General features: G+C 34.3%; 1 protein-coding gene across 3 annotated transcripts in view; it reads right to left on the reverse strand.

Moving 5' to 3' along the window:
• Positions 1–25,877, reverse strand: part of SH3RF3 (SH3 domain containing ring finger 3) — a 564,609-nt gene that overhangs the window by 63,379 nt on the left and 475,353 nt on the right. For all 3 annotated transcript variants that reach the window (XM_074299631.1, XM_074299630.1, XM_074299632.1), the window contains one exon: positions 18,877–19,211. In XM_074299631.1, the coding sequence (XP_074155732.1) occupies positions 18,877–19,211 (335 nt within the window). The remainder of the gene's footprint in view (positions 1–18,876; positions 19,212–25,877) is intronic.

Genomic DNA, 25,877 nt, shown 5'->3' on the forward strand with positions numbered 1-25,877 from the left:
GGTTCTGTGCTATGTCACACACTCAGCTCATTCCTGACTCTGATTTTAATATCTGTGAATCAATAAATAGCCCTGTGACATCTTTCCTCATCACTGGCTGGTGTTTAATAGGCTTATGCAGCTAGTGTGTGATTATAAGAATGCATTTGCCTGTTTTAAAATTGGAAACATGCTTGTAGCTAGTCAAAGTTACTGAGCTTAAAGCAATTTCCTTCACATTCTGCATTTTGAGAGGGGAGGAAATGATGATATAAGCAATGGAGTGCTCACTATGATTAGAGGGATGTCCTGCCTTCTTTATTCTGAACTTATAAACAGGAATTATTCTTAGCATCACCTAAAAATTTTCCCAGGAATCCCTTTAAATAGCAAGCTTCCCTTAAACATAACTGGACTTATAGAACATTGATTTAGAAATAATTTTCTTAAGATTTGTTCATTATGTTAATGCAGATACATTTGTAATTAGTTACTGCCTGTTTCAACTGACCCATCTCTAAGCTGCCAGTAGTTTCTTTAGTGTTCTTATGCCATACCTTATTTCTCCTCTTCTACCTCATTCGAATGCCTTCAAGAATACAATGACTTCCGTGTCATTTAAAATCATAGAATCTAAGATCATATAGTTGAACTTGTTCCTGAACAGGAATCCTTTCTAAATCACCCTTGTAGATCCCTAATGGGAGGGGATTAAGTACCTTATAAAGCTCCCATTGCACTTTTATATAGCTCTGTTAGGCATTTTCCCCTTAAATTGAGTCCGAAATTGTTTGTTTTTTACACATTTACTGTTTTCTCCATTTTAATTCTTCTCTCTGGAGCAGAAAGGCCAAGTTAAAATTTTCTTCACTAAATATTTGAAGACAGCAATCATATTTTCCTTCATGTTTTTTTTATACATATTAAAGGACCCTCAGTTTCTTAACTTATCCCCTTTGCATCAGAATCTCTAATCCCTCACTATCTTGAAAATATCTTTCCTCCAGTTATCATAAACATGGTCCCAAACAAGCTAATAACATCATTTATATATGATGCTATTACATGCTTATGCCATACAACCATCTTGAAATTAAATTTTTCTTTCTGTCTATGTTCTCTAAAACTTCCATTAACTCTCCCTGATCATATCTCTTGAAGCTTCTTTTTGTTTTCAACATTAATCTCTGGTCCTGCAACCACTTTTCATTATCTCAGCCTCTAATTCCTATCCTGGTTTCTCTTTCTTTCCTCCAGTCCAGCTAATATCCAACCTTGGTCAATCTTTATTAGCTATTTTCTCAACTTCTTTTCCCCAGAGTATGTGAAAGCATGAAATCATACTAATTTTCCCCAAAGATTTCAAAGGATTAGAATGATGGGTTGAATCAAATTAAATGAAACTGAATAAGGAGAAGTATAAATATGAGATTCTTATCCAATGATCAAATGGACATATTGCAGCAAGAGCTGAATCATATCAATCTTGTCATTCATGCTATAAATGAAATCACAAAACAAAAGGAAATTGTAGCTAGATTGAAAGGATGGCTCATGGGTAATCTTCAAAGTAGCAAAGAAATAAGTTTTATCATAAGTTCAGAAGCAGCAAGTTGCAAACAAAAACCATTTCACTGAATAGTTGATGACCAACTATAGTAAAGTTCTGTATCTGCAACAAGACTACCACAAAAATAATTATAGTTAATGCACCAACATGGGTTGCAAGAAGGAGGAAGTTGTAGAGAACTAGATAAAAACATCTCTCACACCAAATTAACATATACTCTGATACTTGGTAATGTCAATGAAAATACGAAGTAAGGTCTGCGAAGAAGGAATGAGAGATGTCTAAGACTTGTTGATGTCTTAGAAGCTTCATTTTAGAATTTAGAATTTAGAATTTAGAAGCTTCAGAGCTCTATACTATGAACCTTTAAAAAAGAATTGGTCAGTGGCTATATATCACAAACACCAAGTAACAACATAAAGAATGAAGTGCATTTTTTATTTATGGGGAAGTTATCCATGAGTCAGCCATGTATATGCATTCAGATCATTAACTTATAAAGAAAAAAGAAAAAAATAATGAGAAAAGATGATATACAATAATAATAATTTAATTATGAACCATTTAAACAAGTAATTGAAAATAAGAAATGGAAAATGGACAAGAAAAATGACAAAACTGACTATAAAAATTTTATTCAAAAGTTTAAAGAATATGAATTGTCACAACAAAAAGATTAAAAGAATCCTTAGAGTAATTTAATCGGTGAACATCTGACTTATCAAAAAGAGAGAAATGGCTGCCAATGTTAGCAACAAATTAGAATATTAACTCATTTGTGAAATCTTACAAGGGAAGATGATAGATGATTATGAGCAATATTATCTTATAAAGCAGAATCAATAGATGGTAAAAACCAATTAAATAAAATTTGACAAGATACTTAACTAAGCAAGTCAACCCTGGGGCATATCAACATGAAGATGCAAGACAGACTACAAGTAAGGAAAAACCAGAAAGTATAAAACTTTTTTTTAGAATAATCTTTTTGCCAGGAAGGATGTTACTGTAGATAGACAGCCTTGAAGCTATGACGACCTGATACATACTGGCTTTGTGACTCTGGGCAAATAATTTCATCCCTCAGTGCTTTGTCAGTTGTCCAAGACCATAAGGTTACAGAGAATGTGTAGACAATATTGTGCTAATTGTATCAAGACATTTCAGAACATCACGGCAGTGATCTATAATCACTTAAAGAAGTTTGGCCGATCTACACACAAAGAAAAAAACAACTGGGTAAAAAAATATTTTTGCCCAATTAAAAAATATTTTTATCATTCTTTTCTTTTTAAATTGAGTTACAAACTCCCTCACCCACTGAGAAGGCAAGCAAAATTATATCAATTATACATGTAAACATCATACAAAACATTTCCATGTTAGCCAAATTGCAAAAAAAAGAGAGAGAAAATTATACTTTAAATTTATACTTGGGGTTCATCAGAGAGACAACTCTCTCTGGAGATAGCATTTTTTTTCAGCATGAGCCTACTGGATTTTCTTGGATCATTGTACTGATCAGAGTAGCCAACTTTTTCACAATTAATCATCATTATAGAATTGCTATTATTGTGCATAGTAATCTCTTGATTCTTCTCATTTTACTTTGCAACAATTCATATATTACCATATTTCCATATTACCATATTTCTTCTGAAACTACCTCCTTTTATTCTCTTATACTACAATAGTACTCCAATGAAAATCATATACCAAAACATGTTTAGTCATTCCCCAATTGATAAGTATCCCCTCAGTTTCTAATTCTTGGCTACCACAAAAAGAACTGCTTTAAATATTTTTGTACATATAGACCCCTTTTCTTTTTCTTTACTTTCTTTGGGATTCAGCAGTGGTATTGCTGTGTCAAAGTATATATACATAGATTTATAGCTCTTTGGTCATAGTTCTAAATTGTTCTCTACTAAGATTTGAACAGTTCACAAATCTACTAAGAGTTTATTAGTGTATCTAGTTTCCCTCATCTCCTCCAGCATTTGTCCTTTTTATTAATGTGAGATGGTAACTCAGAGATTTTTTAAAATTTGCATTTCTGTAATCAATAATGATTTAAAGCTTTTTTTTTCAGATGACAATAGATAACTTTAATTGCTTCATCAGAAAACTGTCTTTTCATATCCTTTAATCACTTATTAATTGAGGAATGGATCTTTTTAAAAAAATAAATTTGACTCAATGTCCCTATATATTTGAGAAATGAAGCCTTTATCTATTTTGGTCATTTTACTTTTTTGGGGTCAATTTTCAACATGTATTTGGCTGAACACTTTAAAGAATTTATCTAAAAGTATAAAAAACAGATGAACAAGTTGGATCTACAGTTGAATAGTAGAAAAAGGGTTTTTAGAAATTATAAAGCTCAATTACTGACTTCAAGCTTCTCATGAAGGCTAAGGTACATCTTTACATACTAAAATTCTACGAGTAATGTAAATATGGCAATAAGATCTGCAGTGCCTCCAATGAACTAAAAAAGCACCAACAAGGAAATTTGAAAAATAAAAGAGTAAGATGTTTTCAAAGAATTGTCTGATAAGAAGAAAGATAGCTTAACAACATGGCAAGAATCAGTCATAAGAGAAGGTAATGATCTCTCTCAGATTAAAGTGATAAGATTCAGTCATGGAACTTAGAATATTTGTGAATAGCCTTTGGAAATCATTTGATGAAGTGAAATTATGCCAGGAAGAAATTGGGGAATTCAAGTAAATGGATTAAGTATGACTTTCTGGTAAAATCATAGAGGGAGAACTGCTTGGGGGGAGAAAGAAAAAAAAACTCATCTTCTGTTTTGGCCAGATCTTCTCTTCCTCACATTTTCTCCTGCTTATTTGAAGATGACTTTGTTAGTTTTGAAGGGTCCTGAGGATGATGAATTTACTATTTTCAAATTATGTTCTGGTACAATCCCCAGATTAGGTGATGTTAGCATCTGCATTGAAAGCCAAGGACAGATTGGACATAGACAAATTCACAAACGAGTCCAGCCAAGAAAATATAATGCGGCTAAAGGAAACTTCTTCAGTACCCCACAAATGAGAGAAAATTTCTTCCAACAATCAAAAATTGTTAGTTATTCCTTTGTTCTTTTGAACCAATTTCCCCCTAGAATATATATAATGTGTCACATTTTTAGGGAGATTTTTTTGCATCAACTGTTCTTACCATACCACCTTAGTAAATATCCATTTTTATTAAAGCTGATTTTCAGCTGATAATCTTTGAGGAACCCTGCTTCTTCTTTTTCCTTTTTCTAAGTAAGGGGGCCTTTCCTCTGGGAAGAACTAATCCCTTTATCTTTTCCATCTGTCTCATACTTTTTACTTCTGAACCTCAATCAATCCTTTCTTTTTTTTTTTTTCTTTAGCAACATATTTACTATGTCTGTCTCCATTAATTCCTTCTCTCTTTGTCTATAAACCCACTCATATCTTAAAAAAAACTCCCAGATTTTCCCCTTACCTTATTATCCTTTGTTTTTTCCCTTCCTTCTCCTTCTCTATTGTCATCACTGTCATAACATTCTTTAATTAGTAGTTAACACTTGTGGCCTTCATTGTTTCACTATTCATGATTTCTTAATTACTTGTAGTCTGATGCTTGTACTCATAAATCTCCTAAATCTGCTTTCTTTAATTTCATCATTGGCCTCCTAATTTCTAAATCCAATGTCCTTTTCTTAATTTTTATCTTTTTTGACTTCTCTGTTCCTAATGACATGTTGACCATCTCCACTTTTACCTCATACTTCCAATTCCATTGGGCATCTATGGCACCAAATTTTTGTTTTGTTTTGTTTTCCTCCTCTAGTTTGTCTTTTTCTAGCTTTACTTTTACTCCCTATCCCTCTGCAGTGCTTTATTTTTGGTTTTATTTCCTCTTTTTCCTACAGAAATTATTAACCTAATAACATATTTATGGATTGAATTTAGGAGGGTGTATGGACTTTATAGGAATTTCTACTAACTTTTAACTGAAATTCAGCATTTCCTTCAATTATGTTTATAAAACAGGGGGGTTTTCTTTTCTTTTTTGTCATGGTCTCTGGAAGTCTGATAAAGCCTTGGGACCCCTCCTCAGAAAAGTGGTTTTTAAATAATTTTATTTTTATTAATTTTACTATTTTTACTATTCTTTAATGATCTTAGTTCTTCTCAAAACTTTAATAGATGACCTCTAAGTGGACAGTTCATTGATCCTCAGCTCTAAACCTGATTTCTTTCTAAAAATGTTCTTTCTCTAAAACCTTATTTTTCATTATTCCCCTCCTCCACAACAAAAGACATTCTTATAATAAAACTAAAGTAAACTACTCATTGTATCCTGAGCATGTGTCATGTTCTCTTCCTCTATCCTTTGTGCATTGCCTTTTCCTAGGGCTTGGAATTTTCTCTGACATTTGTATATATCACCATTATTCAGGACTCAGCTACTTCCTCTGTGAATTTTTCCCTTGATGTCCTCATCCAGAAATGATCATTCCAGTCCTCTGACCTTACAAGAATATGAAATCTCCTTAAGTATCCATTATAGTCTGCTTTGTAATAGTATTTTTTGCATACATACCCAATCATTCTTACTACATTATAAATTCCTGGAGGGCAGGGATCTTGTCTTCCTATTACTTATTATATCCTGTATTGTGTAGCAGAACACACTTACTATTCTTAGATATTAATAAATATTTGTTGACTGAATATTGGATGATGACAACAGTGAATGTCACAAGGTAGTACAAAAGGCTGATCAGGAAATTATTTGTACACAGTTACTGCTATTGAAACACAGAGGAAATAGAAATCACTTTAAGCTAGACAAGTCAAGGAAGTTTTTATGGAACAGCTAATAGTAATAATGATAACTAGTATTTATAAAGAGCATGAAGGTTTGCAAAGTACTTTACAAATATCTCATTTGATCCTCACAATAATCCTGGGATAGATGCTATTATTATTTCCATTTTACAGGAAATCAAAGCAAATGAAGGTTAAGTGACATGCCCAGTGTCACATGGCTAGTAAGTTTCTAAGGCTGCATTTGAACTCAGATTTACTTAATTCTAGGCCCTGTACTCTAAGCATTGTAACACCTCGCTTTCTCTAGATAGTATCAGAGTCTCAAAGGATAATCAAATTATGAATTAGTGGTGAAGAAGAGTTTTCCTTTTCTCCCTACTGGAAACCTTTGTGGTAATTAAATATACACAATGTTAACCAAGATAAGATCTGAAATGGTATGAATAGTTTCTTTTCTCCATTACATCATTTTCCCACACAGTTTAATATTTTAGTACTTTAATGGGTTCATGATGTCATTGCTCTAGGGGCTTTTATTAGTGGTAGAGATCATGATCCATATTTGCCTTCTCATCCTGGAGGATTTTTATTTCTATATCCTCTTATAATTCCTTTACTGAGTGTTCTAGCAATATGCTTAGAAGAGGGCAGTCTTCTTCTCAGCTCCCATGATACAAGGGTACCCATACATCCATAGTCTGCCTATTATCCCTCATTCTTGACATACAAATGGCAAACTTCCTTTCCCAGTCATAAATCCTTTAGTTTGTATCTTTTATGCTTTTTGCACACAATTCATTGTTAGCAACATTGTTATCTGCAGCCTCATTATGTCTACTGTACAGAAAGTATTTCTAGTCCCCTTTGGGTGATCTGCAACTTTGATTCCTGAGAGACTGTGGAAATCTATGATTCACAGCCTTAACATACCAATGGAAGAATAATGTCACTAAAAATAGACATATTTTAGGGAAATGCTTAGGATTCCTAAAGTCCTGGGCAAATTCTTTTTTAAAAATTTTAATTTGTCTCTGATTTTCAACTTGAAGAACATCCCCTGACTCTGAATAGTTCTGTACATCATAAAGAACAAAAAAGAGAATTGCTTATCAAACTGTGAATCTCTATTACATAAATATTTTTAAAATATATAACAAATTCATTAGCTTTGAAGGTGTTTCCTACTACATTCCTTTTTGTAATCTTCTTTTCCTTTCCTTGTTCAAGTATGTCTAGTTCTTTGTCTATGGGTCTATATTTTATATATATAGATATATTTATATCTATATATATAAAAATAAACGTACATATGTGTACACATGTCAATATGTACAGTGAAACATATATGTATATATACATACAGAAATATTTACACTTATCCATGCTTACCCACATATATGTGTGTATATACACACACACACACACACACACACACACACACACACACACACACACACACACACACATATATATATATATATATATGCTGAGAGGTTCAATAACCAAAACTTGGGAAACCATAGTCCTACATACTATTGTGTTTAAAAAATTTGATAGACATAGATTCTGAGTAATTTAATCTTTTAGTGATTTGTTGATAATTGATAAAAAACATATTTATTAATAAAAAGAAGCCAGTGGTACTCTCGAATGCCAAAGACACTTCATGGCAGAGGACTCAAAGTTTATATGCCCTTGGACAAGTGGGTTTTTCTGTGGATGGCAATGAACTTTGATCAATTAAAATTAATGAGAAAATGAATATTATAATGAGAGATTCAATCTAATGAGGTCTTGAGGGTACGTGACTTGGATCACCCAAGTCTTGATTAAAGAGATTTAACAATTATCTATATCATCTGTCAAAAGGAAGAAACCACTTTTCTCCAGATCTGTTTGAGTAAACACAATGAACAGGAATTCATCCATTAGTCTAAACTAAAAATGTCTTTTACTGTTTAGTCTTTACATTAAGCAAGTCTTTGAGAGAAATTTCCCACCTAGGTTGATTTCTGGATGAGGAAGTTGAAAAGGGGAAAAAAAAACCAACCTTGGCCCTGATTCAATAATTAGCTATTATTGATATGAGAGAGAAATTATTTGTCTTAGTACTCAGACTTAGACCACATCTGGAGTATTACATACAATTCTAAGCACCACATTTTAGGACAATGACAACAAAATACATGTTCCAGAAGTGAATTGATCAGGATGGTAAGAGATCTTAAACACATGTCAAACTATGATGAAACGGACAACTAAGGATACTCATTCTAGAACAGAAAGGTTCAAGGCATGAGAGAAGTATGAGAGCTGTTTTCAAGTACTCAAGGGGCCATAAAGTGAAAAGTCATAAGATGAATTATATTTGTCTCTAGAGGCAAAACAAGCAACACTGGCTAGAAGACACAAAAAGATGGGTTTAGGCTTGATTTGTGGAAAATATTTTGACAATTAGGACTACTCCAGAGTAGGATGGGCTGCCTAGGGGACAAGTAAGTTACTTTTTACTGTCTTCCAGCAGAGGCTAATTGATTACTTGTCCAAAATGTTTCAGAGAATATTCCCTCTTGGGAACAGGATGGATGAGATGGTCTCTGAGGACCCTTCTAACTGATAATCCGTGAATGAAGGAATACATTGCCCAAGTGAAACCATCAGGGCCTCAGGGCAGGAAGGACACTCTGAGTCAAAACTCAACCTACAAGAACAATCACAAGTCCTGTCAGCACCTGACCCCTTCTCTTGAGGTCTTTCATCCCAAACCAGGCCCAGCCACATTTAATTTGTAAGGCTGTTTGGAGCAGGGCCTGAAGTACAGTCTGTCAACAAAATGAACATACTTCCTATCATCACTTGTATAGAAAAGGAATAATGACATTCTCCTAGCCATTTCCATGATAAGAATGAAATGCAGTATGAGCAAGGTTTGCAGCCTATTTTCTTCTCCATGCCCAGGGGATATCTTTGTATGAATCTCCTATCCTTTGAGAACAAAATTACCACCCTTCTTTCTCCCAAGGTGCCCAGAAGGCCCATCAATCATGGCTTCTTTTCTCCTACACTTTTGAATATGACAATATCAAATTTCAGCCAAATTCTGCATGAACAAAATATACAGTACAAAAAAGCTTGGGTCTCAATGGAAAGAAAATGAAACAATGAGAGCTCCTTTTTTTAAGGAAAACTCAAGGCCTGGAGATTAGTGCCAAAGACTTAAAAAATATCCTATTGTTCCATAACCAGATATGCAATTCTAAGTCAGGATTGGCCTGAAATACAATGCTAAAGTAATGGAATTATTTTGTTTAAGGATCCCAGGATTTAGAGCTGGAAGGAACCTCAGAAGATTTCCAGTCTAACCTTTTCGTTTCACAGATGAGGAAACTTAAGTTTCAGGGGGAATAACTGACTTGCCCAAGATCACACAGATACCAAGCATAAGAAATGAAACTTGAACTTAGGTTTTTGTGACTCCAAGTTTTGAAGAAGTAGTGGATTTCCTCCCTTCCTCCTAGTTGTTAATAAAGGCTTTCCAAATGTATTGAAGAAGATAAAGATTCTCTACAACCTAGCCAACATCCTGACAATAACTATACTAACAATAACAATGTCTATAAGTGTCTGGTGTGTATGTGTAGGGAACTTATACATTAGATGTATACAAAAAGCATACATTATTACATACATTAGATGTATACAAAAGCATATATTATTATATACATACATTATATATTAGATGTATACAAAAAGTACTAACTGGTTGCTATACTCAAGCTTCCAGGAACAATGGAATGTTTTGCACCCTTTATAACAGAAGAGATGTTCTGAGAAATTCAGAAGAGAAAAACCATCAGTGAAAGAGTGGGTTTGTCATTAAGACTAAAAGTTATTATTTTAGATGCAAGAATGTGAATTGCATGCATTTCTTACAGCAAATGGAGAAGGATCTTCCGTCATATTCTCTTGGGTGTTTAAACAATGTCTATTTCTGTGGCAACTGAATGCTCTCATAATCTTATAATAATTTCAATTGACCGTGAAGGAGGAGAGAATAAGCTTCTCCCTCTGTGTGTACATGGCACGTTCCTAAACCACAGAGTGGGTGAGTCTCGGGCCAGTTTTTGTCCCAGGAGCATCAGTCACTAAGGGACATGCAGGGGAACTTGCAAATGCAGCATATTCTCCCAGGGGTGGAGGATGCAAAGTTGTCAGCCCTCTTGTTTTTCAAAAGTGGGTTGTGATTTCTTTCCAAGCCAAATTTAATCAAAAGGCACGGGGCTATGGCGTCTATTGGACTAAACCCTCACTGCTGATGTATGAGAACCGTTAGCAAAGTGTAAACCCTGGGTGAAAGCAAAATATTTGTTAAGTGTCTAACAGGCTGAGAATGCTGAAAGCAGCTTTAGCCCTGGTTTTCATTAGTAACACACTTAGGAGGGCACAGACATTGAAATATCACTTCCAATGTTGATTCCTGAGAACTTGAAGCTACAATGTATCAATCACGGACAGCAATGAGTCATATTTAAGCCAGTTCTCTCTGTTTCACTGAACCGTGGCAATGCAATTTTCTGAAAGAAATGGAAATGTTTACAGAACTGTTAAACACCTCTCGCCATTTACAGGTCTGGTTTATTATGTTCCTTCTCACCAGCCCTAAAGGCCACCGAAATATCCCATCTCTATTTAATGAAGCAAATAGGCTTCAGGGCCAGATGGTCAAGTAGGAAACTAAGAGTATACTCTAACAGCTATCTACCACTGCTGCTGGTTTATAACAGTTAGCTATATTTCATGCAAACTGCTATTAGATAGAAACGAATGGATTAAAAGCTACACTGATTTTTCAACTGCAAATCAGCCAAGCTACAGATGAGTAGATGGGGTCCAAAAAGTTGGGCAGTAACTGAGTGCCTGCAGGATGTGTGGCCATCCAGTGCCCAAAGTCTTGTCCTCTGAGGCTTTGAGGGGGAGGATGATGTAGCAGTGGCCAAAACCTCAAGCATCAGTGAAGAATATTAATGCAATTTTCCTAACATTCACAAATGGCACAAATGGTATGTGAAACTTAAGGGGGCAAAAGGTAGTTGTTTGTGTTTCTCAAAGAGGACACAGGACATCAGGAAGGTGATGTCTTGACTTGCTACAAGTGCATTGGATTCAAGGGAGGCAGAGCTGGACAAAGTCATTAGCTTCTAGTACTGTGCATGTATAACTTGTATCAGATTGCTTGGGGAGGGAGAGAAAACTGGACACAAAAATCTTCAAAAAGGAACGTTGAAAACTCTCTTTACATGTATTTGGAAAAAGTAAATACTATTGAGGGAGAAAAACGCCCAACAACAAACTCCTTAGCTTTATTCTCTCCTCTAGAATCAGAATCAGAATCCAGTGGCAAGACATGTCAGGATGTTAGTAAGTCTATGAAATTAAGTCTAGATGGATCCTTAGGTTTCTTACAGCTGTAGAGCTGGGATCATGTGGTGATAGATCACCAAGGGAAGAAGTATCATAAAGTTCTAGACCAGGGGTTCTCAAACTACCGCCAGCAGGCCAGATGTGGCCCACGCAGGTTATGGCAAATGGGCTGAGGGGTGGAGACAGAGTGTGAGGTTTTCTTTTTTCCATAGTCCAGCCCTCCCACAGTCTGAGGGACAGTGAACTGGTCCCCTATTTAAAAAGTTTGAGGACCACTGTTCTAGACTCGGGATAAATCTACTGCAACCCTCTTATTTTACAGATAAGGAAACTGAAGCCCAGGTAAAAGCTTCAAATTTTACTTAACCAATCCCCTCATTTGATAGATAAGGAAACAGACTAAGTGGTGCCTCCCAAGCAAATAAAAGTTATTGGTAAAGGCTCCATGGGTTTATAGCAGCTTTGCCATCACAAGAAACTGAGGAGATGCCCATTAACTGGGACTGACTGAACAAGTTATGATATAAGAATGGAATGGAATGTTATTGTGGTATAAAAAATGATGAAGGAGATGGCAAAGAACTGGAAACTAAGTGTTTGTCCATCAACTAGGCAACGGATGAACAAGGCATGCTACATTAACGTCATGGAATGCTGCTGTGTTCTAAGGAATTTTGAAGGGCAGAGTTTCAGATATTCCTGGGAAGACATATGTGAACTGATGCAGAGTGACAAGAGCAGAAGCAGGAGGACATTTTAAAAACAAACAACTTGGAAAAGACTTAAGAACTCTAATCATTATGAGATGATTAATTCTGATGGATGTGGCTCTTTTCAACAATGACCTGATTTAGGCCAGTTCTAATAGACTTGTGATGGAGAGAGCCATCTGCATCCAGAGAGAGGACTATGGAAATTGAATATGGATCACAACATAGAATTTTCAGTTTTTTTGTTTTTGTTTGCTTGCTTTTTGTTTTCTTTCCCATTTTTTCCTTTTTGATCTGATTTTTTTTGTGCAGCATGATAAATATGGAAATATGTATACAAGAATTATACATGTTTAACATATATTGGATTACTTGCTGTCTAGGGGAGGGGGTGGGGAAGGGAAGGAGAAAAATTTGGAACACAAGGTTTTGCACGGGTGAATGTTGAAAATTATTTTTGCTTATATTTTGAAAATAAAAAGCTATTTAAAAAAAGAATTCTAATCAAAGAAATGATCAATCATATTTGAGAACAATGAGGAAACATGTTACCCACTTCCTAAAAAGTGAGACTCAGTGGATTTATGAAAAAAGCAACAAAATAGACCAACCTTTAGTTAAATTTGATTAGAAAAAGGAAAAAAGAAAATCAAATTGTTAGTCTCAAAAATGAAAAGGGAGAACCATTCAACAATGAAGAAAAAATTAGAGCAATAATTAGGAATTATTTTGCCCAACTATATGCCAATAAATTTGGTAATTTAAATGAAATGAAGAAATATCTACAAACATATGGATTGCCCAAGTTAACAGAAGATAGTCTCATTTTAGAAAAAGAAATATTTAATCAGCTCCCTAAAAAAATAATCTCCAAGGCCAAGTGGATTTACATGTGAATTCTACCAAACATTTAAAGAACAATTAACTCCAATACTATATAAACTATTTGAAAAAATAGGGAACAAAGGACTCCTACCAAATTCCTTTTATGACATATAATTAATATATGTCATAATTGTATGTATTAATATCTAAACCAGGTAGATTGAAAACAGAGAAAGAAAATTACAGATCAGTTTTCCTAATGAATATTGATGCAAAAATCTTGAATGCAAAGAGATTACAGAAGTCATCCCCAGGATAATACACCATGACCAAGTAGGATTTATACCAGGAATGCAGGGTTGGTTCAATATTAGGAAAACTATTAGTATAATTGACTATATCAATAACCCAAACTAACAAAAACCATATATTATCTCAATAGATACGGAAAAAGAATTTGATAAAATCCAACATCCATTCCTATTAAAAACACTGTAGAATATAGAAATAAATGGACTTTTCCTTAAAATAGTCAGTAGCATCTATTTAACAGTAAGCATCATATGTAATGGGGATGAACTGGAACCATTCCCAATCAGATCAGGGGTGAAACAAGGTTGCCCACTATGACCATTCCTATTAAATATTGTATTAGATATGCTAGCTTTGGCAATAAGAGAAAAAAAAGAGATTAAAGGAATTAGAGTAGGTAATTAGAAAACCAAATTATCACTCTTTGCAGATGATGAGGGTATACTTGGAGAATCCTAGAGCATCAACCAACAGACTATTAGAAACAATTTACAATTTTACCAAAGTTGCAGAATACAAAATATCCAACAAAGTCCAGCAGCAAGAGATACAAAAATAAATTCCATTCAAAATAACTGTTGATAGCATAAAATACTTGGGAATCTTTCTGCCAAAGGAAAATCAGGAACTATATGAACATAACCAACAAAACACTTTCCACACAAATAAAGTCAGATCTAATCAGTTGGAAAAATATCAAGTGCTCATGGGTAGGCCAAGCAAATATAATAAAAATGATAATACTACCTAAATTAATCTACTTATTTAGGGCCATATCAACCAAACTCCCAAGAAATTATTTTACAGAACTAGAAAAAATAATAGCAAAATTCATCTGGAAGAACAAAAGGTCAAGAATTTCAAGGGAATTAATGAAAAAAAATGCCAATGAAGGTGGTCTAGCTGTGCCAGATCTAAAATTATATTATAAAGCAGCGATCATCAAAACCATTTGGTACTGACTAAGAATTAGAGTAGTCGATCAGTAGAATAGGTTAGGATTACAGGACAAAGTAGTCAATAATTATAGCAATCTAGTGTTTGATGAACTTATTTGTCAAACTCTTTTACAAAAACTGGCGGGAAAATTGGAAACTAGTATGGAAGAAACTAGGCATTGACCCACCCCTAATACCACATACCAAGATAAGATCAAAATGGGTTCATAATTTAGACATGGAGTGATATTATAAGCAAATTAAAAGAATGCAGTATAGTTTACCTCTCAGATCTGTGGAGGAGGAAAGAATTTGTGTCCCAAGACGAACTGGAATTCATAATAGTTCCAAATAGATAATTTTGATTATATTAAGTTAAAAAGTTTTTGTACAAACAAAACTAATGCAGACAAGATTGGAAGGGAAGCAATAAATTGGGAAATCATTTTTACATTTTTTAAAAATTAATTTTACAATTATAATATTTTTGACAGTACATATGCATGGGTAATTTTTTACAACATTATCCCTTGCACTCACTACTGTTCCAAATTTTCCCCTCCTTCCCTCCACCCCCTCCCCTAGATGGCAGGCATTCCCATACATGTTAAATATGTTATAGTATATTCTAGATACAGTATATATGTGCAGAACCGAAATTTTTTTTTGTTGTTGTTGCACAGGAAGAATTGGATTCAGAAGTAAAAATAACCTGAGAAGAAAAACAAAAATGCAAACATTTTACACTAATTTCCCAGTGTTCCTTCTCTGGATGTAGCTGATTCTGTCCATCATTAATCAATTGGATCTGAATTATATCTTCTCTATGTTGAAGATATCCACTTCCATCAGAATATATCCTCATACAGTATTGTTGTTGAAGTGTATAATGATCTCCTGGTTCTGCTCATTTCACTCAGCATCAGTTCATGTAAGTCTCTCCAAGCCTCTCTCTATTCACCTGCTAGTCATTTCTTACAGAACAATAATGTTCCATAACATTCATATACCATAATTTACCCAACCATTCTCTAATTGATGGACATCCATTCAATTTCCAGTTTCCAGTGGAAATAGTTTCAATTTCATCATCTGAAAATTGTCTGTTCATATCCTTTGACCATTTATCAATTGGAGAATGGCTTGGTTTCTTATAAATTAGATTCAGTCTCTATATATTTTGGAAATGAGGCCTTTATTAGAACCTTTAGCTGTAAAAATGTTTTCCCAGTTTGTTACTTCCCTTCTAATTTTATTTTTACATTTAAGGGTTCTAATAAAGGCCTCATTTCTAAAACATATAGAGAATTGATTCAAATTTATAAGAATTCAAGCCATTTTCCAGTTGATAAATGGTCATAGGATATGGACAGGCAATTTCCATATAACTAGAAATGGTTTTAATTTCTTCAATTTTCAGATAAAATTAAAATCATTTCTAGTCATATGAAAAGGTGCTCTAAATCATTATTGATCAGAGAAATGCAAATTAAGACAATTCTGAGATACCACTACGTACCTCTCAGATTGGCTCAGATAACAGGAAAAGATCATGAGAAATGTCGGAGGGGATGTGGGAAAACAGAAATGCTAATATATTGCTGATGGAACTGTGAATGGATCCATTATGGAGAATAATTTGGAACTATGCTCAAAAAGTTATCAAACTGTACATACCCTTTGATCCAGTAGTGTTTCTATAAGACCTATATCCCAAAGAGATCTTAAAGGAGGGAAAGGGACCCACATGTGCAAAAATGTTTGTGGCAGCCCTTTTCATAATGGCTAGAACCTGGAAACTGAATGGCCATCAATTGGAGAATGGCTAAATAAGTTATCGTGTATGAATGTTATGAAAAATTACTGTTTTGTAAGAAATGACCAACAGGATGATTTCAGAGAGACTTGGAGAGACTTACATGAATTGATGCTAAGTGAAATCATTATACATAGAAGCAAGACTATACGACAATCAATTCTGATGAACATGGCTCTCTTCAACAATGAGATAATTGCTGCCAGTTTCAATAATCTTGTGATGAAGAGAGCTATCTATACCCAGAGAGAGGACTGTGGGAACTGAATGTGGCTTACAGCATAACTTTTTCACTCTTTTTATTGTTATTTGCGTGCATTTTGTTTTTTTATTCATTTTCCTTCCTTTTGGATATGATTGATCTTGGCAGCAAGAGAACTGTATAAATATGTTTACACATATTGGATTGGATTGCTTGCCATATCTAGGAGAGGGGGTGGGGGAAAGGAGGGGAAAATCTTAAACACAAGGCTATGCAAGGGTCATTGTAAAAAATTATCCATGCAGATGTTTTGAAAATAAAAAAAATAAAAAATAAAAATATTTTTAAAAAGTGAGACTCAGGGGATAGATTGAAACATATAGTTTTTGGACTTGGGACATATTGGAATTTGCTTTGCTTGACTATGTGTATTAGATACAAGGATTTTTGTTTTTCTGTCATTTTTTCCCCAATGGGATATTGCATTGGTGGGGCAGGAGGCAGAAATATAGCTTTAAAAATTAAACAGGCTCTTAGACTACTTTTACAAGGTGAATGGGATGTGGCTTAAGAGATAAAATCCATTATTAAGTATTTTCTCCAAATATTATAAAATCCTAACTCTGAAATATATAGTAACTACGCTCATAGTAGAAAATACTATAAGCACAGATAAAGAAGAATCAAGTAGTGCTTCATGAAGGAAAAAGGAAAATGACTTTGAAACAAACTTTCAGCCTATGAAGAGAGCATCCTATCCATAGTTCATTACTGTATATCTCTGTAAATGTGGTAGAAAATACCTTCACATCTTTATACAAAGACTCTATTAAAACCTATTACATTGCCCAAGCTCAAGTTGAGTTATTCTTAGATTTCAAGTCTCCAATAGAAGTTTGTGGGTTATGTTCAACTAATATTATCATAATGTAAAAAGAAAAGGACTTCAATTCAACTAGAGAAACCAAAGAAGTTCAGACCTACAAATCCACTATCTTTAAGATAATTTGGGTTCAAACATGCTCTTTTCTCCCAAGTTATCAAGATAAATTGGGATAAAATTAGTATTTTTGGATTAGAACATCTATTCCAACTCACCATCATCTCAAACTCTACATAGATGCAGAGATGTCACCTTTTCTTATTCACTCATCTCCCAACTGTAACAGGTATAGATTTTTAAAATCCAGTGGAAATGTTGAAGAATGTAAATGTATTCTACAGAGGATTTAGAACTGTTAGATCTGAGTGACATGAGTAGCACCCTGGAGTCATCAAGAGAAATGTAATGTTTTCCCCTCTAGCCCTCTTTCTTAGCCATAAGCCCTCTCTTTTTTGAAAACCGCTTGTTTTTCTGAAGATAAAGATAAATTAAAGGAATGAGATTTTTGATATACCAATGTAAAACGGAGCCTACAAGAACATAAAATTGCCGCAGTGGACCAGATCCATTCTCCTCTGATAGTAACATCAAAGGATTTATTTTTTGTTGGAATATACAGAATTTTAGAGCACTGCTGTGAACACCAACTACACTCATAAATGTCCTAACCCTGAATTAATTTAAATTCATCGTAATTAAATTTGATAAACATCAAGTATTAATTGTATGAAAAGCACTGTGCTAGGCTCTGGGATCATAAGCTTTAGAGTTTAGACTTTAGAGGTCATTGAATCCCTCCATATTACAAGAGGGAAATTGAGGCCTATTAAGGTTAATAACTTTTCAGAGTTACTCAAAGGGATGAAGGAGGCAGAAGCAATATTCTAGAACATCAAGAGTGGTATGCTTTCACATGAAAATCTGCCTAGCTTTTTTTGGAGGGGACTCTTTTTAGATCTAATTGGAGCTTTATAATCTTTGAAGGATATTAGTTGGAAAATGTTCATTTTTATTTTTAAAATATCCCAAGAGCCACTTGTATAGTTAGGCAGATAGGAAACCAAGATATGCGTTCAAAAACTTAGGTTCTAATCTGAGTTCTACCAGTGACTGTATTAAGTCTTATAATCACTCTACCTTAGGTTGTCTATCTGTAAAATAAGTCCAATTTTCTTCTCAGGAGAATAGCTGAAGAAGGATTGACTACTCCCTCCTAATCCTTCCTATTAATACCTGGAAAATCTGCCCACTTTATCAAAAATACCAACCAGTTTTCTTGATTTTGGTCACTATGTTTCTAAAGTACCTGAATTCTAGCTAAAAATAGAAAGAAGCTTTGAGATCATTTGTTATTCTCCATTGGTTCATATAAGTGAGGCTTTAGTCACAAGACTGATTACCTTTTCATTCTTTTTCTCCTCTGTTCTGCAGGCTGTGTTGGTTGGGCTGGAAGTCATCAAGCTACCGATGGGCCCACTGCCCATGTCTCCATTCAGGTTGGCTGCACTGACATTAGGAGGTGTGATGGCCGAGGCTGCTGATGTGAGAGGGATGACAGGCCTGGGGCACTGTGCTCCGGAGATGACCTGAATCGGAGACTGGTGGAGGTGCTGTGGAGACACGATAGTGTGTGGCCTGATCCCTGTAGCTGGCAGGCGTGATGGAGAGCTTTGGGTTCGTAGAGGTGATACTGTCGCAGTAGGCCGGTCTTGAGATTGAGCAGAAGTGTGGGCGGCTGGATTCAAACCGTGTTGGAGAGAACAGAACAAATGAATAATTAGTTTGAAAGTTCCAACCCACTGCAATATTACTGTTTTTTAAAAAATCAATAGAAGAATTAAAAAGCATTTATTAAGTACTTAATATATACAAAAGGCACTGAGATAAATATTGGAAATATAAAGAGAAAGACCAGCCAGTCCCAGCTTTCAAGAATAGATCTATCATGTACTTAACTGCATTCTATCATACAAATTAAGGAACCGAGACATAAGAATACTGTGTCTCATCACATGAAACATTTCTTTAGCAGCATCTGTATAGCTAGTGAGATGCAGATTCACAGTCAAATCATTTCTGGGAATCATTAATCAGTAGTCTGGGCCTCTGGGCCTGACTGAGAAGCAATGACCTAATCATTAGCCTTCCAATTTTTGCATCTTTCATCTTAGGAACTCCCATGCTTTTGCCCAGTCACATCAACTAACCAAGATATGCTTTTAAAGATTCAGATGCTAGTCCTAGACAGGATACCAATTGTGTCAAATAGTAAATGTGCCCTCAGGGAGTTTATGATCTATTTGAATAATAAGATTAATAAATAAAACAGGAAACAGGAAAAAAAGTACCATATAATTAAGTGTTAAATATGGAAAATAAACTAAAATTGCTATAGAAGAGATTAAGAGAGAACTGTGTAATTTTTCCCTTCTTCATGAGTAATTCCCACTTCTGTTCATTGTACAAGGAGAAGAACACATTGCTTACTTATACTATGCCACAAATATAATAGAAGTTTAATGAATATTTGTTAAACTTAATTATGGAACTAATGGAAACTCCCAAAATAGGCAGAAGGCAATGTGGTATAATGGGAAGAACTCTAGATTTAAAGTCAGAAAAACTGGGTTAATTTCTTAACTTTGACATGAAGTAGTTCTGCAACCTAAAGTAGGTTGGACTAGAGAGAGAATATTAAATTTTTTGTGGGTCTTAGGCAGTCTTTTGAAGTCTATGAATCTTTTCACAGAATGCTTTTAAATGCATAAAATAAAATATGTAGGTTGGCAAAGCAGCTAGGTGACACCATAGTGTAGAGAGCGCTGAGTCTTTAGTCAGGAAGACTCATCTTGGTGAGTCCAAACGCAGCCCCAAACATTTACTAGCTGTATGATCCTGGGCAAATCTCTCAACACTGTTTGCCTCAGTTTCCTCATTTGTAAAATGAGCTAGAGATGTAAATGGAAAATCACTCTAGTATCTCTGCCAAGAAAATGCAAATGGGTCATGAAGAGTTAGACGTGATTGAAATGACTGAACAATCACAAAAGGTAAACAAAGCCAAATCAAATATCTTATAAAGGTGAATAGTATATAAAGTTGAGACCTACCAGTAGGAACTCAAAACAAATTTTCCCCACAATCTGTAGAAAGGACTTGTGTGTCTTTTGAAAGGACTTGGTACCATAGTTTCTTTTAAAACCCTGGGTGAGGATGGGTTAACATAAAGCAGATTTTGGAAAATACCATTGCTAAAGTGTTTAAAAAACTAAATATGTCGAAGACTCTTAGTGAAGACATAAAATGATTCTATAATCATAATTTTTAAGGCATGCTTTAAGATTGGGGAATTATCAAGCACCATCAAAAGAAACAGACCTGGGTTTAGGGTTAACCTAGGTAATATTTAATTGTTTTCCCTTTACCTCCTCATTTTGCCACTTTCTACCTGTCCTGACCCCTGATACGCTTACCCCGAAACTTATTATTTAACCTTCTGTCTTGAATAAGACTGAGAGCATTTGATATTACTTTCTAAGAGTCTCTCTCTTTTCCCAACAAAAGTAAACAGTCAAATATAAAATGAATCAGTTTTTTTTTTTTTGGGGGGGAGAAGCATTAACAAACATCCACAAATTACTATTGCTTGAAAAATTATTCAATACTTAATAATCATATAAATGCAAATTAAAACATTTCTGATGTTATTATCTGATACTTCGGAGCTCTGAGGTATCACTATATTATTTATTATTAATAAAGATGGAAGATGAAAAAATTAAATATTGACAGGGTACTAGGAAACAAACATGATAATTCACTATAAGAGATACTAGCATGGAATGGTATGACAATTTTGGGCAGAAATAGAGAATTATCAGTGAAAGTTATGAAACTTCATATCTTTTGGCCCAGGAACTACTATGATTTTATCAGTAGAAATGACATTAAATAAAAGAAGCACTAACATCTGCTTTGCTATTGCACCTTAAGGACCTTAAGGCTTTTCCATCTGACTTGGAACAAAAATCTTCCATGTGTATTGTTTTCTGTATCAGAGCAGGAGCAAGGACTCTTAGGTTTTTCTATTTGCATTCACTGTACTTAGCGCAGTGCTTTCTACACATCAAGAGTGCTTTATCCATTCATTTATTTATAAGGAATGGATTTTTCCCCCAATTTTTGAAAACTTAATTTATTTACAGTTTTGAGTTCCAAATTTCAACCCTCCCTTTTCTTCCCTCTGCCTGAGGCAGTATGTAATCAGATATGCATTATATATGTGAAATTGTGTAAAACATTGCTATGTTAGTCATTATGTATAAGAGACTCAAAAGAAAAAAAATGCAAGAAGAAAGTGAGAGATAGCATAATTCAGTCTCTATTCAATCAATATCATGTCTTTCTTTGGAGATGGGTAATATGCTTCATCATTAGTCCTTTGGGATTGTTTCGGATCATTATGTTACTGAAATAGCTAAGTCATTCACAGTTCTTCATTAAACAATATTGCCATTACTGTATGCAACATTTTCCTGTTCACTTCATTATGCATCAGTTTGTGTTAAGTTCTTCCAGATTTTTCTGAAATCATCTTGTCATTTTTTATAGCACAATAATATTCCAGTACAAACATATACCACAGCTTGTTTAGTCATTCCCCAGGTGATAGACATCTCCTCAATTTCCAATTCTAAGCCACCAAAAAAAGAGCTGCTATAAATATTTTTGCACAAATAGATCCTTCTTCCCACCTTGTTTTTAAATGCATATGGTATATAGACTTAGTAGTGGTATTATTGATCAAAGAGTATACATATCCCTTTAGGCATAGTTCCAAAATACTCTCCAGAATGACTGGATCAGTTCATAATTCCACCAACTGTGCATTAGTGTTCCAATTTTCCCACATTCTCTCCAATACCCATCTTTTTTTTTTTTCATCTAAGTCAATATGGTAGTTATGAAGTGGTTCCTCAGAACTGTTTGCATTTCTCTGAGCAATAGTGATTTTGAGCATTTTTTCATGGCTATAGATAACTTTGATTTCTTTGTCTGAAAACTGCCTATTTATATTTTATGACCATTTATCTAATTGGGAAATGACTTGTATTTTTAATGAATTTGACTCATTTCTCTATGTACTGGAGAAATGAGGCCTTTATCAGAGATATTTATTGCAACAATCTCTCCCTTCCCACCCCACCCCATTTTCTGCTTTTCTTACAATTTTGGTTGCATTGGTTTTGTTTCAGCAAAATCTTTTAAACTTAATATAATCAAAATGATCTATTTTACATTTTGTAATTCTCTCTTTATCTTTTTTGGTCCTAAATTCTTTCCTTATCCATAAATCTGATAAATAAACTATTCCATGCTCTTAATTTGCTTATGGTTGTCATCCTTTATGTGTAAATGATGTATCCATTTTGACTTTATCTTGATATACAATATGAGATGTTAGTTTATACCTACTTTTTGCCATAGTATTTTTCAGTTTTCCCAGAAGTTTTTGTCAAATGAGTTTTGGGTTTATCATACTGTATTTTATACTAGTATTTTTACATATTATTATATTGGGTTTATCATACACTGGATTACTATATTACTATTACTATAGTAATCCAGTGTATGATAAACCCAAAGACCCAATTGGGTTTTTGGAACAAAAACTCATTTGACAAAAACTTCTGGGAAAACTGAAAAATATTTTTTTACCTAATCTGTGTTTCTCAGCTAGTATCAAATTATTTTGATAATTATCATTTTATACTGAAGTTTGAAACCAGATGTGGCTATATACCACCTTCTTTCCCTTTATATTCATTGATTTCTTTGATATCCTTGAGCTTCTGTTCTTCCAGATGAATTTTATTATTTTTTCTAACTCTATAACGTATTTTTCAACAGTGATTAGTATGGAGCTATATAAATTGGTTAATTAAGGTAGAATTACCATTTTTATTATGTTGGCTCAGCCAATATGAGCAGTGAGTGTCAGTAATGGGGCCAAAGCCCTGTTGTGCAATACAGACTGCTCCCTTGCCTACCTGGCTATTGGAATGCAGGAGGGTAGGGACTAGATGCAAAATTACTCCAGGCTTGGAGGCTTGCTGTAAGATCCCTGCTGTGTGGGTGAATGGTGCTGCAGCTCTTGCACCTAGCTCCTCTCTCCTACCTGACACAGACCTTTCTGTTGGTAAGCTGCTTCTCTGCTTCTACATAAATTCTGAGATGGTTTTCTAGTTGTTTGGAGGGAAATTTGGGAGGGCTTCTCTTTAAACCTCAATTTTCAGAGATTAAATGATTTGGCCTACTTAATGTTAGTAGAAAAATACAGAATATACAGTATTGCATATTTAGAGCTAGAAAGGAATTCGTTTAGTTCAACCCCCTTATTTTTACAGATGAGGAACTAAGGTCCAATTAGAAGTAATTTGCATATTGTCACACAGATAGTAAGTGGCAGAGGGAATATTTGAGTTAAGTCCTCTGACTCCACTGTGTCATATTGCTATGCCTTCTTGACTCAGTTTATCTTTCCACTACTTTGCATTGTAATAAAATTATAAAAGGAAAAAAAACTAAATGAAAACAACCCTGTAGATGCTGTTTATAGCTATGCAAATGAAAATAATAAACCACAGAAAAACCTGAGTTAAATCCATCATTGCTACCTCACAAATGGAGAAGGAAATGACAAACCACTAGGGCATCTTTGTCAAGAAAACTCCAAAAGGAGTCATAAAGAGGAACACTTTAGGAACACTGAAAAATGATCAAACAACAAAAAACCTTGCTAAAGGTAAAACACACAACTTCTATCTTTTAATAAATTGAATATACAATTGTATATACAACTGCTTGCCATCATCTTTTTAAAATTATTTAGGGGGATTTTATATATATATATATATATATATATATATATATATGTGTGTGTGTGTGTGTGTGTGTGTGTGTGTGTGTGTGTGTATATATATATATATGTATGTTTATGTGTAGTTTTGGGCAAACAAAATTTATCAATTGCTTTCTATTGAATATTTATTTGATTACTGTGAAGGGACTCCTAGTGAGAGCAAGGTTCCTTTATCTTTTTGTGATTAATGTGTCTTATTAGATCTACTTTCTTTTTCTTATTCCAAACTCATAACAAAAGGCTCCAGTAATTCCTATTCTTTAAATGAAATGGGAAAAAAAAATGATAGCTTGATGCCCATTAGGCCTACACTAAACCTGGCCCTCTAAGGGTCTCAGTATTCTGAGCTACAAAATAGAGATAGCAGAGATGTCAGCCCACCTCCTTGATGTTCAATGAGATGCTTCTTAAGGATACTAGAAATCCCAAAGCATCAAAAGTTACAATAATCTCCTCTTTGAATGGATCAAATCCCCTCTAGTGCCCTGCCAAAAGTTAATCCTTTTACTGAATAAGACAGGGAAAATTTCAGAAAATCTTCTTACTTAACCTAACTAAACAAAAAGGGAAAGAGAATGAGCCCCAGGATAATAACTGTTTTAACCTGACTCCAGTTTGACATAAGTGTCATAGCTCAGGTTGTAACAACAGATGTTATTTCATATTAAATACTCAATCTAACATTATGCAATTTAAACTTGAGATTATTGTATTGTTGTGCCAGAGGAAAAATTACATACCACACTGTAATTATTTTGTACCACCAGAATTTGTGGCATTCATGGTTTCAACAACATGAAAAAACACACACAATAAAAACACTATTCTCAACCCCTGAATATGCCTTGAATATATAATGTGCTCATAAATCTTAACAGCATTTGCTGGGGATGTTAAATAACTTCACAAAACAAACAAAGCCTACTCAATCTGTGAATTCTGCCTCTTTTCCTTCTCACAGAACTGAGTGGGAATAGCTTGCTAGATCTAATTATGTGATCACGAATTCTCTGGGACTTGCTGGAGCCCTGATAGTTCTTGCTGCTCAAGGGGAATGAAAGAGAAAGCTTGATTTATGTCTTCAAAAATGATTTGAGGTTTAGATTAAGACCTTATAGCATTGTGAGCCCTAGCAGAATTTAGCTTCTTAATTTAAAAAGAAAGAGGAGCAGGTGACTATGTAGATCAATAGAAATTAAGCCACTTGGATCATTTAATCCCTTCAGAGACAACCCTGTGACCTGCATGGATAGCTCTTTGGGGAGTAATTTACTTTCTCTCTAGATGACTGAACTTTTCTTCACCTAAGCTGATTATCACCCAGATAAGAAGGATCATCCAGGGAAGAGTAGAGATGATGATCCACAGAAACCTTATCCCCAAAGATTCAGGGAATTTTGACAGTCAAATGGATCGACTGTATTCCATCCCATCTTCTGGATGTGTTATACCTAGGTTTCTGTATCAGATATGACCTGT

This window comes from Sminthopsis crassicaudata, chromosome 3, assembly GCF_048593235.1.
Source record: "Sminthopsis crassicaudata isolate SCR6 chromosome 3, ASM4859323v1, whole genome shotgun sequence".
Classification (NCBI taxonomy): Eukaryota; Metazoa; Chordata; class Mammalia; order Dasyuromorphia; family Dasyuridae; genus Sminthopsis; species Sminthopsis crassicaudata.